The following is a 19,010-nucleotide window of genomic DNA, read 5'->3' on the forward strand; positions in this document are numbered from 1 at the left end:
TTCCTGTCTTTAAATATAATTGGAATTTTCATAAGACAAACTGAATGTCTTCGGACATAGTTTATAGTATACAACTTTGCATCCTTCCGTAGAACTTCCCCGTCTTCTTCATATTTTACATAGAACTGATGCTGTAGGTTTGTTTGTGTTTTTCTTTTGAATGTATCAGTATGTGTATGAAATTTGCCATAATATTGAAATCTTTACATTGGCACCATTTCTGGATTTGTTTGTAGTTTGCTTTTTGAAGTTTAACATATCATTTCTCATATACGCAGACATGCACGCACGCGCACACACACACACATACACACTCACACTCTGAACCATTCACCAAATCATGCCAACAGAAATGCCAACAAAAGACTTGTATGGCGCTTTGAACAGCGTGTTTAAGTTCACAGGGAGGTTATTTGGTGGAGAGGGAAGAGGTGGGCCGGGGAGAAGGCCACAGCGTATGGCTCTGTGCTGTTTATTCTCAGTAGATGAGGAGATCATGAAATAAGTTAACTTTGGTTGGATTGACAATAAAGGAGATGATGTATAATAAACTATTCTTTGCATAACAGTAGTAATGCTCACAGATGCTCAAGCAAGGAGAGAAGTCCTGATGAACGTTTATTGTATCAATACCTCATTTTACCGTGTTGTGGTCTCAGTTTGCCTCACTGGAGAATCCACTAAAAAAGATGGATATTGATGGGAAGAAAAGAATGGTTTTCTACATCCTTCCTCATCTCTTGAACTTATCAGCAACTTAATTTTAAGAGGCAGCGCAAAGAGCCAGAGATGTCTGTGCTACTGCCCGACTTCGTGGTGACGACTCCTCTAAGTCACGGAGTCCCCTGCCCAGCCCTTGCCTTCCAGACGATGTGGAATTGCAGTCAGCAGAGCGAGTAGCATTTAAGGAAGCCTTAAAGATTGTGATTATATGGTTTTCTTTTCCTTTGCGTGTGGGCTCTATGCCTTATTAGAACACAGTATTTTTAATCATAGTATTTTTTTTATTTTTTATTTTTTTGCCTCTAAGAAAATGCTTTCTTAATGCACAGAAAGTTGCTTCTGATTAACTTTGGGGATACTTCTGCTTTCATAGCTAGAACGGTTCTAGTCTTCAGCTGAGGTTTTATGGCAGATTAGACAGATTAGGCAGATGGGGAATGATGTTTGTAGTGCGTGGACTTAATTGAGACAATCTCCTATACTGTGTGGTCAGAATGATCTCACTAGGCTACTTCAAATCAGTCACTTCAGTGCATCTTGTATAAGCCCCAGTTGCTCTTTAGGATTCCTAGAAACATATATTACTTGTTCCTTTCTTGCAAAAAATTCATTTCCCATGACAGGTTTCCCCTGCTATCTGAAAGTAGAGTGTTTCTGTGAAACCTCTCATGAGCTGAACATGGTGTAAAGTGAAGAAGCCATTGCCATTAATTTAAATGGAAAACATTTTTGAGCATTCCCAGACTCAAAAAAATAACCTCTCTTAGGCTTTTCTGATGCCTTATGACACATCTTGCTGGCGGGCGCGCAAAATGAATGGCGAGAAAGCACAGATGCTCACAGACACATTTCAGAGCTCTGGCGCCTGGACCTGAGCTCCGGTGTGTGTTTCCCGGGAAGAGAGCTCGGTGCGGCCACTAGCTGCTTGGGATGTGTGTTGCTACCTCTAAACTAGCTCGTGCAAAACAAACACACTAAATGCAGTTTATCATAAAAGCGAAAATCCTCTTTGAGTTTCCTTCAGTTAGCAAAAACAGGTACTAACATAGGTCTCTCGAAGAAGTGGAGTGGCCTAACACACACTTTTGAAATGCAGGTTATACCTGTTTTAATATTAGTAATAATTGACTCAGCTTTCACCTGTGTACCAAAGGTGGGCTCTCATTTCCCTAACTTGAAATACCATAGGATGGGTCCATACATTTTCGTTTTTATGATGGCCTTTTAATCTTATTATGAGCAGGTGCCTCCCTTTCCCACTAAACAGTGGGAGTACGTTTCTACTGGAGATCAGGTGATGTTATAGAATGAAGAGTAATACAGCATTTTCATTTACAAACGTGGGTTATGGTCAGCACGTGCCCACACTGATACTCCAAAGAATTAGGTTTGTGTTTGTGCTTCATCTGCTGATCTAGGTGCCCTCGAATTGCTAAAATGATTAGATTTCTAAAAGAGCCCTTAATTTCAGATGACCAGAAAAGAAAGAACCAAGGTTGGATTGATTACCACATATGTGCCCTCCTGCATTTCAGACCAGATGCTTGTCTTAGAAAGTAATTTTGAGTGAATAAAATGACTTCATTGGCTTTTTTACTAAATAAGCTACTAGTGCCATGCTTTCGTCAGACACTGGCATAGCTTATATTGCTTTGTTTTTAAATTTGACAGGATCTCTCCCTAAGCCTAAATGCTACATGGCCAAAGAGAAAAGGTCATCAGTAAACCGTTACTGTATTATTGAAGTATTCATAGCTATTATCATAGAAAAAATGGGGAAAGTGCGCTACTGAAATTATCTAGTGGTCTGAAAATCATGGAAATGTGAAGAAGTGCTAATTACTTAGTATAATTTGTACACCACAGTGGTATTCCCCGAAGAGTTAGAGACATTCTGCTCATCCAGTAAGTCTAAACCGGAAGGCTTTTCCTTCATTTTTGCCTCTAATTCTTTCTAGCCCTTCAGAGTGTTTTCTCCATTCACTGGATATGCAATGAAAGGGGATCGTTTATTCCATTGAAGTGACTTGAAGTGACCTCTTGTGCTTTAGGTGCAGGTTGATGCCGAAACTAAACACAACACAGCCCAGAGTTTGCCACACTGATGTCTGCATTAAAGGCTGTCAGACTACAGGAAGTTACATAGCTTTGCTCTGGTCAGCTGCTGTACTCCTGTGCCTGACTAGTTCTTTGTAGACTTGCCTTAATGCTTGTTCAAAAGCCTGGGAGGAAGGGAAGCTGCCGTGTCCTGGTGTGAAATGTCCCGTAGTGAAGACACCTTCTCGGGTGCAGTGTAGAGCCAGCATTTGTCCTAAACTGTTAGAGCCAGAGTCTGCATTCTGAGCAGTTTTCGTAATTGTCCAGTTCATGTCATCTTTCCAAGATTTCAAAATCTGCTCTAGCTGCTTCGTTTGAACCACTCTAGGTTGTGAAATGTATTGGTTTCCTGCCATCATTACTGTAAAAAGAAGTTGTGAGTCTTGTTAATGAACTATGGATTTCTCCCCCATTTCTAAAATGAAATGCTTGAAGATTGTCTTTGAGTGTAAGATCTACCTTTTCAGAAAGGGAGAGTTAGTTTGTAATGTTAGAAAATAAAGTCCTTGTTCAATAAAAATTGAAACCATCTTTTAAGAGTGTGATTTCTCTCTGATGTGGGAAGAAGGAAAAATGAAAGAGGGTGGTGCTAATTAAGTCTGATCTTGACTTTTGGAAGATGGTTGCAAACCACATCTTTTTTTAAATGTATTTCTGCATGAATTTGATTGATTTAAAGATTTTGCTTCTGTTCTCTTTTTATCAAAATTCTATCTTAAATGGTATGTTTGACCCCTACTTTTTGCCACATTTTATTTAAATAAAAACTTGTCTAGTGTAAGTTGAGTTTACCTTAGCTGTGTTTTCAGTCTTTTTACCATAAAATCTGAAAGTTTTTACAATGAAATAGTATAGTTCCTTTCATATGGATAGAAACTGAATTTCTACAGAGCTTTCAGCTGCTCCGTTTAGCTTCTCTTTTTCCCCTTAATTGCTGCTCTTCTCCACCCAGAGTATTCTTGGTGGGCTAGAGGTGATGTGGGATAAAGCAGGAGAGTTTTCTGGAGTGGGCCGTCAGACTTAACGATCATTTTCACGTGACATTTTTTATATTGAAAAATGACATAGTCATGTATTACGGAGTAGAGTACTAAATCTACATGAGTCTCTTTTTTTCCCCCTGTGCGTTTAGGATATGAAATTTGGAACCTGAGAAAAATGTTACACTTGGATTGGTCTGCTGCAGGCCTCGTACTCTGTCCCTCAGGGTGCTTTGTATTTCTCTGCTTTTGGAGAAACTGGTGGAAAAGTTGCCAAGACCTGACGGACCATTTCTAGGGTGACACAGATGATTCCAGTGTAGTACGAGGTGTGCAGTGGTAGTCATGTACACAGGGGGACAGTTGGGAAATGTGTTTGAAGGGGGAGGCCCTGAGCCCGGAGCAGAGTCCCAGAGCTCAACTGGGAATTTATCCAAGTGATGAATGGTGGGCTGAGAGAGGAAGCATGTCAGGTCCAGCGAACTGTGAGTGCCTGCGAGTAACCCAAGGTGGTCAGAGCAGCCGCTGTGTGCCAGCGAGAGGTAACAGACGAGGAGGACGGGGGGTGCCAGGGCCGCATCATGGCATGCTAAGGAGTTGGGATTTTATCCTGAGTGTGTTGGAAAATACTAGATGATTTTATACAGGGTGGGGGGATTGCACGATTAGAGTCACCTTTTTATAAATGGTTAAAGTTTCAATTGGAAGGAGGCAAACTCAGAGCCCAGTGACCTAGTTGAGAAATTGCTGTTTGGACTAAATGAGTGACAATACTTTCCCAAGCAGGGACAAAGGAGAAAAGGAAAGACTCTGACCAGAGGTAGAATCAAAAAGTCAGCTTGTGGGTGGGATAAAAACCCCGTGTGTATGACCTGAAAAGTGATGAATGTTCTCATGTGGATCGTGGTTGGAAAATAAGTGAGACCAAGATGGCACTAGGGGACTGGGAGAAAAGAGGAGGCGCTCCCATGTAAGAATAGGTGTGGTGGGATCCCCGGAGGGAGAGGTCTGAGGCCGCATCCTCACGGTGCTGGTGCCGCAGGTGGGGAGCAAAGTTAGGGGTTGACAAGAACCAGGCGTGGATACCTCCCTTCCGGCTATTGCTTGCTAATTATAATATGCCATTAAAAGAGGAAGGCAGTATTAGCAAAAGGAGCCAAGTCTCTAATGTCAAAAACAGACCTAACCAGAAACCCCGGAATGATGACATTGATTTTGCCTTAAGTGCCACCTCCTGGGAGATGCTCCCATGTGCCACTGGCATCTCTTCCTGAGATCTCTTCTTCCCTGTCTCTTACTTCCATCCTGGACCCTAAGCTGCTGTCCGCACAGCAGCCAGCATCATCTTGTGAAAACAAAAATCAGATCCTATCAGTGGCCTCTGGTGGCTTCCCATTGTGGTTTAAACTCTAACCTTCTTACCAAAGCCTACAGAGCGTTCCATGTTCTGGCTGCTTGCCTGTCTCTCTGACTTCATCTCTTAACATTCCCATACTGCAAGCACTTTGGACTTTTTGTTCCTTGAACATATGCCAAGTGTGTCCCCACCTCTGGGCTTTTGCACTTCCCCAACACTGGAGTTGTTCCTCGTCATGTGTGACTCCTCTCCAGACCTGCACTCACAGGCCCTTCTGCTGCCCCGCCCACCCCAGGCCAGCTCTCATGGGTTAATAACGACAGCCTCTAATAGTCACCATGCTCATCTGGTTCTTCCATGGGAACACAAACCCACTTACAACAAATGCCTCACCTGTTTTAGTAGCTCTGCCGTTCCCCTGTACGCGTTACCCAGAAGAGTGCTTCTGAACCTGATGAGCATCAGGATTGCCTGGGGGCCCCTGAGAACAGAGACTGCTGGGCCCACTTCCAGAGTTTCTGACTGAGGTCTGGGGTAGGGCTTGATAATTTGCATTTCTTTTTCTTTCTTTCTTAGAGAAGGGGGAGGTCAGGGGCAGAGGGGGAGTGGGAAGGAGAATCCTAAGCAGGCTCCACACCTAGCGCAGAGCCTGACTTGGGGCTTGATCCCATGACCCTGAGATAGTGACCTGAGCTGAAATCAAGAGTCAGATGCTTAACTGACAGAGCCATCCAGGTACCTCATAATTTGCATTTCTCATAAGTTCCTGGGTGATACTGATACTGTGGGACCAGCAGCCACCTCTGAGAGCCACTGATCTAGAACGGGGATTGGCAAGCCTTTTAGGTAAAGGACCAGATAGTGAATATTTTAGGCTCTATGGGTCCCACGGGCTCTATTGCAACTGCTTAGCCCCACGGTTACAGCTGAAGAGCAGCCGTATGCGAAGGAGTGGGGGTGGCCACGTTCCAGTAAGCGCTTTATTTCCAGCAAGTAGGCAGGGGCTGGATTTGTCCATAGGCTGTTGTTTGCCAACCCTGATCTAGAAGGTAGTCACTTTTTTAAAGATTTTACTTATTTATTTGACAGAGACAGACACAGCAAGAAAGAGAACATAAGTAAGGGGAGTGAGAGGGGGAGAAGCAGGCTTCCTGCCGAGCAGGGAGCCCCATGCGGGGCTCAATCCCAGGACTCTGGGATCATGACCTGAGCTGAAGACAGACGCTTAACGACTGAGCCACCCAGGCGCCCCTCTTTACCCCATTCTGGCTGAACTCACTCCAGTCACACTCTCCTTCCGCGCCACCACACTGAAGCCACTCTTCTCACGGCCACCAAAGATCTCCATAGTGACAAACCCAGTGGTGTTTTCTCAGTCTTCTGCTCTGACCTCAAGATGCCAACACACAATACCTACCAACCTTTTTTTCCTATGACCTGACAGCCATATAGCTGACCGGCAACCAGCTCAGGCCAGACATCCAAGAGCCACCCTCAGTTCCCCCCACTTTTTTTTTCACACCCCCTGACCACATCAGCAGTAAGCTGCAGTTCCTCTATCTGTAAAGCATACCCCAACTCCATTCTCTGTTCACCACCTTTCCCGCTGACACCTCGGGTCACCTGCCTCCATCTCCCTCTGCACAGCTATGGCGGTGAGTCGTGACTGCTGTCCCCATGCTTTCTTCCACAGAGAGTGATGTTTTTAAAACATATGCTAGACCCATATTACTTCCTGGCTCTAAACTGCCCAGTGGCTTCCCTTAGAATGAAATCCACAGTCTTTACCGTGTCCCATAAGGCTGTCCGTAACCCAGTCCATCTGCCTCCTTCACAACTGCATCTCTGAGCCTTCTTCCTCACTCCACCATACGCGTTTTCTTGCTTTTTCTTAAAACACACCAGGCTCCTTTCCCTCTCAGGACCATTGTACTTGCTGTCAGCTCTATTTTGATAGGAATCATCACCACTGCCACGACACCCCCTGGAGATCTCTCAGCATGCCTGCTTCGATCTCTGATTAAATGTCCTCTCAAGGGGCACCTGGGTGGCTCAGTGGGTTAAACCTTTGCCTTCAGCTCAGGTCATGATCTCAGGGTCCTGGGGTCGAGCCCTGCATCAGGCTCTCTGCTCAGTGGGGAGCCTGCTTCTCCCTCTCTCTCTACCCATCTCTCTGCCTACTTGTGATCACTCTCACTATCAAATAAGTAAATATAAGTAAAAAAATGTTTTTTAATTAAAAAAAAATGTCCTCTCTGTGGACAGACCCTCCCTGAGCACTTCCCTGAGCACTCCTGTTCCTCTCACCTCCCTATCAGCCCCCATACCTACCAACCTTTTTTTCCTTCATACTACTTCTTGCTGCTGAAATTGTAGTGTATCTTACTATTGATCGTATCTTTTTCCCTCACCAGGGAGACTTTTGTCTTATTTACCACTGCACTTGTAACATCTGCATGTAGTAGGAGTGATAGTGGTTAAAACACCATGCCCTGGAGTCCAGCTGCCTGAGTTCAGATCCCTATATCCATGCTTACTAACGCTGATCTTGACAAAATTACTTAATTTCTTTAAGCCTTTTTTTCTTTAACATGAGGGTAACAGTAGTACCATCTTCCTAGGGTTATTGGGAAGATTCAGATAATCTATACAAAACATTAAGTACAGTTCCTGGCACAAAATAAGCTTAAAAACAAGGATGGGCAGGAGAGAAAAAGTTCTAGAAGTGGGAGCAGCCACTGTAGTACCCTTATAAACGTGGGGATATATCTAAGCAGTTGGGACTTCTTACAAACACGAAAGACTACTGATAAATGTATTATTATTTGGTGTGCTTTCTATATCCTAGTTTCCACCAAGAAATCAACAGAACAATAGTATTCACCCATTTGTTGAAGGAAAATTTATTTACCCATTTATTTATTTACCCATTTGTTTAAGGTTTATTTACCCATTTGTTGAAGGAAAATCCAATACTTAGAGTTTTTCTGATGACTTGCAAAATGTCCTTGTTGGAAGCTCACATATAGCCTAGTTTGGAGAAGAGGAGGGCCAGTTCAGGGTCTAATGTTGATATTTGGATTGTCAACTGCTGATAGAAATTTTCCCAAGTCAACTGCAGTTAAAATTCTAGCTCCATAGTGTTACAGGTAACCTTTTCATGTCCTCTTTGCTGCCACTAAAGCTTAACCAGAGCTTTTAAGGGGAGGGTCATCTTCATACCTTAACTGTCAGAATCAAAGGATTTTGTTTTTATTGGTAGTTTGACCAGGTTGTAAGCTGATTCTTGAAGAAAGCCTCAAAAATAAGTTAGTCACTAAATGCTAAAGTTAGGGTGCCTGGGTGGCTCCATCAGTTAAGCATCTGTCTTCGGCTCAGGTAATGATCCCAGGCTCCTGGGATTGAGCCCCATGTTGGCTCTTTGCTCAGCAGGGAGCCTGCTTCTCCCTCTCCCTCTGCCCCCGCTCATCTTTTTCTTTCTCTCTCAAATAAAATCTTTAAAAAGCTAAAATTATGTGACTCCACTTATATGGGATACTAACAGTAGTTAAAATCATAGAAAATAGACTGGTAGTTGCTGGGGGAGGGGGAAAGGGAAAATGGAGAGTTAGTGTTCCGTGGTTATGGAGTTCTGCAAGATGGAAAGAATTTTGGAGGTGGATGGTCGTGATGGTTGCCCAAAGTGTGAATGCATTTCACACCACTGAACTGTGCACTTGAAAATGGTTCAGATGGTAAATTTTAAGTTTCATGCATTTTACTATAATAAAAAACTGGGGGAGAAGCCTGGGTGGCTCAGTGGGTTAAGCCTCTGCCTTCGGCTCAGGTCATGATCTCAGGGTCCTGGGGTTGAGCCCCGAGTTGGTTCTCTGCTCAGCAGGGAGCCTGCTTCCTCCTCTCTCTCTCTACCTTGCTCTCTGCCTACTTATGATCTCTGTCAAGTAAATAAATAAAATCCTTGAAAAAAAAAAAGTGGGGGCAAATGAAAAACAAAAAAATCTTAAAGCTAAAATATTAACTATTTTCCGACCAGAGGACTTTTAGGTTCCCACCAGAGAACTTTTAGGTAAACAGTCATCTTTCTCTTTTGAAAGGATCCCATAGAACATACAGGTTTTTCTAAGGGAAAAAAAAAGTGCCCCTTCCCCAGCATTTTATTTTGAAATATTGCAAACATACCAAGAAGCTGAAAACATAGTATAATGAATCTTCGTATACCCATAATTATGTATTTTTTCTGATTCATTTGAAAGTAAGTTGCAAACATCACACAGCTTACCCCAAAATACTGCCCTGTGTATCTTCTAAAACCAGGGATATTCTCTTAATATCATTAACCTATCCGAGAAACTTAGTACTGATTCAGTATTATATACAGTCCATTTTCCAATTATCTTATTGTCTGAAAAATAATGGTGAGAAGCACGTGTGAGTTTTAATCCCAGTTCCAAGCACAGTTTGTATATTACGGTTGGTCGTGATGTCTCTTTTCTCTTTGGTTTTTTAGGTATTTTTGAATAGGCTACATTTTGATTAGTCTGATTATTTCTCAAGATTAGATTTAGGTCAAGCGTGTGTGATAGATAAGAAAGCTGTCAAGGTGACACTGTGTACTTCCCTCGTGTCACGTTAGCAGACCAAATGTTCAATTGTCCCCTCACCAGTAATGCTAATGTTTATAGATGTAATGTGACGTTTCCCAGCTCTTCCTTTGTCTTATTAACAGGCGTCCAGGGCGGTGCTCGGGATCGGGTGGCTCTTCTGTTCTGCATCCAGCTTTCCCCCAGTTGCTCGAGCATGTGTGGGTGATTTTTGCCGGATTCAGTCGTGCTGTCCGGCGTTGCAGGTCGTTTTTCTAATTGCCGTTCCTCTGCGTTTACTTCGTAGCTGGCTTCTGCAGGGGAGCAGAGAAGAGCTTCTCCGTTTCCCCCCTTCTTTTAGCAGCACTGTGGACGCCTGGATTCCTTTTAATACCCAGTGTGCTGTATCGTGTTGCTGTCATTTTTTTTTAAGATTTTATTTATTTATTTGACAGAGAAAGACACAGCGAGAGATGGAACAGGGGGAGTGGGAGAGGCAGAGGCAGGCTTCGCACCGAGCAGGGAGCCCAGTGCGGGGCTCAGTGCAGGGCTCAGTGCAGGGCTCAGTGCAGGGCTCCATCCCACCTGAGCTGAAGGCAGATGCCGGACAACTGAGCCACCCAAGCGCCCCTTATGTTTCTGCTACTGTTCTTCTTTACTGGCCGCTGGGATTCGGTGCCCTTTGGAAATGGACCCATCAGGGTTTGAGCACTTCTCTGCTTTCTGGCACAAGATATTCTGAGCTCACCGTGTACTTTCCTTGCTTCAAACCTGGAATCAGTTGTTTTCCCAAGAAGCCTTGCTTCCTTTTAGTGGAGAATAGTATTTAGAAGCCAAGATCTGGGTGCTGGGTATACTTAGAAAATAAATTTTTTTATTTATTTTTAAGATTTTTATTTATTTATTTGAGAGAAAGAGAGCATGAGAGCATGAATGAAGGGAGGGGCAGTGGGAGAGGGAGAGGGGAAAGCAGACTCCCCAGCTGAGCACGGAGCCCCGTGTGGGGCTAGGTCCCAAAACCCCAAGATCATGACCTGAACCGAAGTCAGATGCCTAACCGACTGAGCTACGCAGGCACCCCAGAAAATAAACTTTTTAAAACATGGCCTGTCACTTTGATAGTGTATATTACAATTAAGAAGACTTTCACATGCATTTTTTTTTTTTTTAGATTTTATTTATTTATTTGACAGAGATCACAAGTAGGCAGAGAGGCAGGCAGAGGCGGGGGAAGCAGGCTTCCTGCTGAACAGAGAGTCCGATGCGGGGCTCGATCCCGGGACCCTGGCATCATCACCTGAGCCGAAAGCAGATGCTTTAACCCACTGAGCTGCCCAGGTGCCCTCACATGCATTTTTAAATGGTTCATCATTTGGTTTTTCCTTCAGTCTTGTGTGTGGGGCAGGTCAGATACTAAAATGTCCATTTTAAAGATGACAAAAATTAAGTGTAGAGAGGATGTAACTTTCCAGAATTATAAGACTAGTAAGAGCAGGTGCCAGGAGCAAAACTTTTAATTAATTTATTTATTTATTTTTGCCGCAGTGCATTGTCTCCCAAAAAGTGTGTTTCGGTAGCTAATAAAGCTGTGTGGCTGGCTTCTCTTCAGAGCCAGCTCTATGAAAGAGAGAAAGCTTCCTCTGTGAGACTAAGTGATAAATGATGAGCCTTAGGAATATTTGCATCCTTCTCAGTTAGCGTTGCCATTGGGAGTCTTTTCATAATAGAGTTTGCTAGGAGGCTTTCAGTGGTCCTTTTGTAATAAAACGAATATTTGACTTATGACGCAGGGAGAACTCTGTTTGAAAACAGTACATGGCCATACCCAATCCCTCTGTCCAGGACAGTCTATAATTGGGTCACTCCAAGGAAGCAGGAAACCTAGGCAGTGTATCTTAAACTACTGTGCTTATGCTGTCATTTGGTATTTTATTATGGGAAGGTCTCTTTTCTTAACCTTTACTTGATTTATTCTCAAATAATGCAAGCTTTTTAAAATTACCGCTCCAAGGAACCTTTTTAGATATTTTTTCCTTAATCTTTCCCCACCATGAAATTTTAATACCTCAGATGTGTAGTACATCTCTTTAAATACTGTGTATGTATGTATGTGTATGTGTATATATATATATATATGTATATATATATATATTTGTGCTTTATGCATAAAAAGAGTAAGATTTTTGTATCCTTCAAGAACCATATTTTTATCCTCTTCAGGGTGATACCACCCCCACTGAGAATGTGTCAAGTGAGTAGATGGAGAATTGAAGGGTACATCTGATTTGTATTACAATAATGCATTTTGTATTATAATAGTATATTTTAAAATATCTTTACTGAATAGCTAAATACAGTCTATACATTATTTTGGCCCGAAGAGCACCGTGATCTTTTGGTTACCTAAAGGCTGTATCCTGCATCCTACAACTGCAAAAATAGCAGTGTTCCATCCGCAGAGTTCAGAGTCTGTGGTTCCCATCCAAACAGCTAATCAGAACTATTGGCGATACTGGTGAATTTTCCAGTATTGTTTTTTTCTGGAATTCCTTGATGTGTGAAGGTTCTACGTAAATACTACTAGGAAATAAATTTAAGGGATCCACATGTTTTCCTGCTCAAAGTACCCCCTGGCTGGACCTCAACCCCAAATAAAGAACTCTTAGGTCCGAGGGCGTAAAAAGAGATGGCATTTTGCTTTCTTCAGGATTGACCCCTTACAGCAGCCTATCTTGTGTACTTTGTGGGGTTTTCCTAAGTATTTCTCTGTATGTCTTTTTATTGTTTCCTGCCTCTGTCTTCCCTTTTTTATCTTTTGCTTTCTCTGCTTTCCCCAGCTCTGCTGTCATTCCTCCTCCCCTCTGTCCACTTCCTCCCTCTCCTACATGTCCTCTCCTCTCTTTTCATCCAGGACTATGAGAGTAAGTTGCAGGCCTTGCAGAAGCAGGTTGAGACCCGCTCCCTCGCTGCTGAGACAACAGAAGAGGAGGAAGAAGAGGAAGAAGGTGAACTCCAGAGATGAAAATTTCCCCCTGTAGCTTTTGGATCTGTGCCGTCAGATTAGCCTTTCATCTATGATCAAAGCTGGATTTGATCATAGTTAACCCTACCACTTACTGATGTTTTACCGAGCCAGGTTAAAGGGGATTCAGAAGATCCTCAATGCTGAGAACACAGACTGCGCTCTCTGAGGTGGGAGAAGGGCTGACTGTGTTCTATCGAACACAAGGTTTCTTAGCTCGGTCCTTATAGGAGTCTCTTAGGCAGTTTACATATATTGTCTCAAATTACTGTACATGTGAAGCTCGTGTATGTTACAGATAAATATAGGGCCTTATCTTTGGTAAGATATTCTTTTATTTGCTGACATATGATTTACACCCAGGATTACCCAGAGAGGACTTTGAACTATATTATTAATGTATATTAAAGCTACTTCTGGCGGATTTCTAATCCTATTGCTTAGTCATGCCTACCTGCTGTAAATTTTTCAGAATCTCTTAGCTGAATCGGGGCGTTAATTGCTTGTCACTTCCGTATGGTGCAGTATGAATTCTCCTCCCAGTTTGTTTCTCCACCCAACCTCCCAGTAATCTCAAGGCTTCAGATTAACTTTGGAGAAACTCTAATTTATGTACTAAATTCTTTACTTTTTAATATTGAAGTAAAATATGACCTTTTTATTTCTTGTCCTAGCAAGAAAAATACTTAGCATGTGAAGTTGTATAGTATGTCATAGGGCTCTTCTTCATTATAAGTCACGTATTAGATGTATACTTTTTTTAAAAGGAAGAGAAGTCTCTATCTTTCATGTACTGTTTTAAATAGAATTTTTTTTTTAGGTTTTCTAAAATGTATATACTGCCTTCATAATATCAACAGAATTTCGTAAGCTTTACTGAAAAGCAGAAAACAAAAGCAGCTGAATGGAGAACTATGGGCACATAACTTGATAAGAGAGATGAGGTAGAGGAGACGTGTAATTTCTCTGTAGTGATGAGATCACCATTTGTTACGCTTCGTTTGCTCTTTTCAGCTGCTTGGACACAGCATGAATTTGAGCTGGCCCAGTGGGCCTTCCGGAAGTGGAAGTCTCACCAGTTTACTTCATTAAGGGACTTACTCTGGGGCAATGCTGTTTACCTGAAGGAGGCCAACGCCATCAGTGTGGAACTGAAGAAGAAGGTATGGAGGGCGGGAGCCCGTGGGTCATCTGGAGGTGCACATGTCCCTCAGGGGGTTGTGGCTCTTATCTTGAACTAGCCTTTCCCCTGGGTGAACTCAGCTGCTGTTGGCTGTGAAACAGGGTTATATATGCCTTTATTCACCGTATGTGCCTGGAACATAGTAGGTACTCATTAAATATTTATTACATGACTTTTTTTTTTTTTTTAAAGATTTCATCTATTTATTTGTCAGAGAGAGAGAGAGAGAGCCCAAGCAGGGGGAGCAGCAAAGGGAGAGGGAGAAGCAGGTTACTTGTGAGCAGGGAGCCTGTTACAGGACTCAATCCTAGGACCCTGGAATCATGACCCAAGCCAAAGGCAGACACTTAACTGACTGAGCCACCCAGGCGTCCCAATTACATGACATTTTTATTTATTTTTTTTTTAAAGATTTTATTTATTTATTTGACAGAGAGAGATCACAAGCAGGCAGAGAGGCAGGCAGAGAGAGAGGAGGAAGCAGGCTCCCCGCTGAGCAGAGAGCCTGATGTGGGGCTTGATCCCAGGACTCTGAGATCATGACCTGAGCCGAAGGCAGTGGCTTAACCCACTGAGCCACCCAGGCGCCCCTACATGACATTTTTAAAACAACTTGTTTTCCATCTTATTTACAAATGAGGAGATTGTATTCCAACAAGAGCTAGCAAAACTTTTTTTTTTTTTAAAGATTTTATTTATTTGAGAGACAGAGTGAGTGAGAGAGAGAGCACACGAGCAGAGACAGAGGCAGAAGGAGAGGCAAAAGCAGGCTCCCCTGCTGAGCCTGATGTGGGGCTCGATCCCAGTACTCTGGGATCATGACCTGAGCCGAAGGCAAATGCCCAACCAACTGAACCACCCCAGTTCCCCATGTGCTAGAGGGACGTATTAATAGGAGAATGCTATTCTTGGGTTTCTAAAAATCTCAATTTTCTTGGAGTTTTCAACCATGACATTTGCACCTATAAGTCCTAAGTGCCCTTCCTGGTCTAGGCCAGTGTACACAGGGGACAGGTCCTCTGCACTCAAACAGCCAGGCTCCAGTTCCAGTTTTTGTATTGACCCCAACGGCCCTGTGCCTCCATTCCCTCATTCCCTCAAGAGGAACTTTGCAGCAGCCCCTGCCACCTAGGGTTCTGTGAGGCCTGAAAGAAGGAGTAGATGTAAAGAGTTGAAATAGTTCTTAGACTTGAAAAGGCAATAGATGTTGCTGCTTTTCCTTATTACCAGAACGTCACACCACGTCTTAGATTTGCTTCTTCTCCCTGTCCCACGGCTGAATGGGGACTACTAGGATGACAGCGGAGTCAGTGGGCAGTGTCACGTGGCAGGAAAGAGCACCGGGGGCTCCGCCTTGGGAGAGTCATTCCCTTTCCCTCGGGCTGTATTCTAGCGCTGCACAACAGGGGAGGACACCTTCATTCGGTCTCACCAGCCCATTTCATTTTGCACGTATTTACCCCTCTCTCCGAGCAGACGAAGTACAGGCCGGAGACTCTGTCTTTCCTTCTTGCTGGTGTATCTGGCATTTACATGATACTCGTAGGTGACAATACAGGGCGGTAGCAAGACATAAATGACACGGCGCACGCAAAGCACTTTCCACGTAGTAAGCACTTCTAAGAGTAGCACCTGTGCTTCTTGAGTTTAGGATGGAAAACCAGCTGTGACATTGCTCTAGCACCACCCTCTCCCCCCCCCCCCCCCCTGCCCACGACTCAGTGAGAAGCTAGAGATGTCCTCGCGGGTCCAGCTTTTGTTCTCTTATGTGAGTTCCATCAACCAAAATATAGGGACTGAGATTTTAGTTTGTGTAAAAACACTGTTCTGGGCGAGGAGAGCAAAGTCTGTAAAAAGCTTAATTTGAAATTAGGATGGTTCTCTACAGCTGATACACACGTGGCCATTTTTCCCCAGTTAAGCACAGGCTGTTCACTGAGCACATACTACACGTTTGACCTCTTTCCCGTGGAGTAGGATTCTATCGCCTCATTTCCGAGGCTGACTTGCTGAAAACATAAAGGCCATTGGGATGGTTTCTTCTTTCCACATAGGTGCAGTTCCAGTTTGTCCTGCTGACGGACACATTGTACTCCCCTTTGCCTCCGGAATTACTTCCCACTGAGATGGAGAAAACTCATGAAGACAGGCCTTTCCCTCGTACTGTGGTGGCTGTAGAGGTCCAGGATCTGAAGAATGGAGCAACGCATTATTGGTCTTTGGAGAAACTCAAGTATGAAAAATTCCTCATAAAATCAGTTGTTTTATTTAGGAAATAATAATAAATTGCTTGGGTGGGCTCCCTCAGACTCTCTGCTGTGTGATGGCACTATTGCTTCCTTTTCTGCGGTGCTGAATGCTGTTGCTCTGCAGGGCTGCCACCGTCCATCCATCTTCTGCTAAATCAATGAATCCCACTCTGTTGTCGCTTGTAGATCAGATTTAGATCTGCCCCCCGTAGACCCTCTTACACTTTAAATGTTTCAATCTCATGATACCTAGTTCTGCCTTGGATCTGGTAATCATTTATCTTTTCTGTTCTGGATCTGGTAATCGGTAATAAACAGTAAAGTTACAATATGGTTTCCTTTGCCTTTAGCATGGCGAGATATTTTCCACTGTACATTATATTTGATATGTCATATACCACTGAACTACATTTCTCTTAAGATTCAGTAGCGGTTAGGTGGCCAATTTTTACTTTGGTGGCTTGTCTCTAGACTCAGACACTGAATACTGAGCGTTGTGAGTTTCTCTACTTTGGGCCTTCATTCTTTTCTAATATCATTAAATGATGGGAACAGCTTTTTTTTTTTTTTTTTTTAATCTTGCATGGAAGATACTTCCAGAGTGAAATTTTGATGCAGTCTCATGATATTAAGCAGAGCACTTTGTGTTTATGCAGGCAGAGGCTGGATTTGATGCGCGAGATGTATGACAGGGCAGGTGAGGTGGCCTCCGGCAGCCAGGATGAAAGCGAAGCCACCGTGACCGGCAGTGATCCCTTTTATGATCGGTTCCATTGGTTCAAACTGGTCGGAAGGTATGTGATGATTTCATCAGTGTCTTCTTTTTAAATAGTGAGTGATTTGCTTAAAACCTCAGCAGCTATTATAGAAAGTTAAAAGAAAACGTGTGCACAAATGCTCCACGTATAATCTTACCCACTCAGACCCAGCCACCGGGTCATGCGGTAAACTTGCCTACGCTTTCTTCAGTGTGCGTCCTTCAGGCTCGTCTTTGATCCAGAGTAATTGACAGCCTTCCCTGCCTCTTACAGTTGAAGAGCAGAGATTTGCAAGAAAAAGAAAACCTGTATCTATATCCTGCACAGTTTAAAATCAGTATGACTTACAGCTTACAGCTGGCAACTAACTGCTTGTTCCGACGTGTCCTCTTTTTTTTTTTTTTTTTTAAAGGCAGTTTATCTCCTGTTAGTCTTTGCCGTGGGTGAGTCAGCTGCAGATCTTGGTCATCTGCCTGAGCCTCTTCTGTGCATACATACATTTCAACGTGTAATGAAAACAAGTAGTGCCCTGTGCATCCATACGGAGTCCAAGTTCTTAGAGGTTTAGAATTTAAAAAGCAGAAATGTAATGTCATATGTTCTGAGCTTAATGATTTCGGAAATTGAATTGTTTTTCAACTGCAAAAATTTTCTGACAGTTTTACAGGAACTAGGCCAAAAGAAGGAGCTGAAGTCGTAGTATTTTGTAGAAATGAAGTTGAATCTCTTCCATTCCACTCTGTTAGTAGAGTGTTTCTGAAGTGTTGAATTGGCCAAACACGTTTTATCCAAGCAAGGCCCGTACTGGCTTTTCCGTACACCACTCCATCCATTTTGTTTTCTGCTCCGAGATGACGTCGAGTTGGAATAAAGATCTGTACTTTTTTTATTTGACCAAATGTTGAGTGGCTCCTTTGAGGCTTGGCTGCTAATCTTTTGTGTGAACTGGAAAATACAAGCATTTTTGCAGCACACATTTTACCTGGGATCTTCCACTCATGTATTTCCTTTGCTTTTCTTATTCTAAGGACCAGTCCTTGTTCCCTTTCACCTGAACCAGATGATTTAAGCTCATTTTATCCTTTTGCTTTTCCACTTGCTTTTATTGTGTTGATTCCCCAGTGGGTTCTGTCCTGTTGACATCTATAGCTTCCTGTTTAACCAACTGTTCCTCTCTCCTTCCTTGGCTGTGTCCCCTGGCGTCTTCCCTGGTGTCTAGCTCCCCCATTTTCCACGGCTGTGTGAATGAGCGCCTTGCTGACCGCACACCCTCCCCCACTTTTTCCACGGCCGATTCCGACATCACTGAGCTGGCTGACGAACAGCAAGATGAAATGGAGGATTTTGATGATGAGGCATTCGTGGATGACACCGGCTCTGACGCAGGGACGGAGGAGGGATCAGATCTCTTCAGTGACGGGCATGACCCGTTTTACGACCGATCCCCATGGTTCATTTTAGTGGGAAGGTTGGTGAGGTTATTGTGAGAAGGGCAAAAAGGGACCAGCTCTTGCTTTAAAGAGGCTCCTTGTGCAATTCGGGATGATGTTCCTTAGCAGATTCCATTTGTGACATGCCAATCTGGTGGGGAGAGCCCTCAGGCCGTGTCTGTGGGGTAGTCAGTATTTGCTCGGTACAGCCTACGGCAGTGTGTGAAGGCTCTCTGTGGAGGACCCCTTGTCTTAAACTCCCCAGTACTTTCCCTCTGAAGGGGAAAACCCCAGAGGAGAAAGTAATTAGAGCTGAGTCTAGTGTTACAAGGTCAAAGAATGTTCCTATGTTGTGATGCTTCCTTTTTGTAGGAATGTGAGTGAAGAAGCAGAGGAGGGGATGACATGAGAAGGAGAGCAGAGCAAGGCCAAGGTTGAAACAAAGGATGTATAACACTGGCAGGAATCAAGAGGATAAAAGTAGAATCAGGAGTAGTGTTGGGTCACTTAAAAATAAAATCTAAATAAATAAATAAATAAATAAATAGGTAGGGGCGCCTGGCTGGCTCTGTCAGTAGAGTGTACAACTCTTGATCTCAGGGTTGTGAGTTTGAGCCCCAAGTTGGATGTA

At 43.4% G+C, this 19,010-nt stretch overlaps 1 protein-coding gene across 9 annotated transcripts in view; it reads left to right on the forward strand.

The window, feature by feature from the left end:
* KIF1B (kinesin family member 1B) overlaps window positions 1–19,010 on the forward strand; it is a 139,502-nt gene that overhangs the window by 85,064 nt on the left and 35,428 nt on the right. For 6 of the 9 annotated variants that reach the window (XM_032863361.1, XM_032863364.1, XM_032863363.1 and 3 more), the window contains 5 exons: window positions 12,649–12,742; window positions 13,774–13,922; window positions 15,997–16,175; window positions 16,848–16,985; window positions 18,169–18,417. In XM_032863361.1, coding sequence (XP_032719252.1) covers window positions 12,649–12,742; window positions 13,774–13,922; window positions 15,997–16,175; window positions 16,848–16,985; window positions 18,169–18,417 — 809 coding nt within the window. The remainder of the gene's footprint in view (window positions 1–12,648; window positions 12,743–13,773; window positions 13,923–15,996; window positions 16,176–16,847; window positions 16,986–18,168; window positions 18,418–19,010) is intronic. The other 3 variants (XM_032863367.1, XM_032863368.1, XM_032863370.1) reach the window with 1 other exon arrangement.

The sequence above is a fragment of the Lontra canadensis genome, unplaced genomic scaffold, assembly GCF_010015895.1.
Source record: "Lontra canadensis isolate GAN:19392208 unplaced genomic scaffold, GSC_riverotter_1.0 scaffold25, whole genome shotgun sequence".
NCBI classification, from domain to species: domain Eukaryota; kingdom Metazoa; phylum Chordata; class Mammalia; order Carnivora; family Mustelidae; genus Lontra; species Lontra canadensis.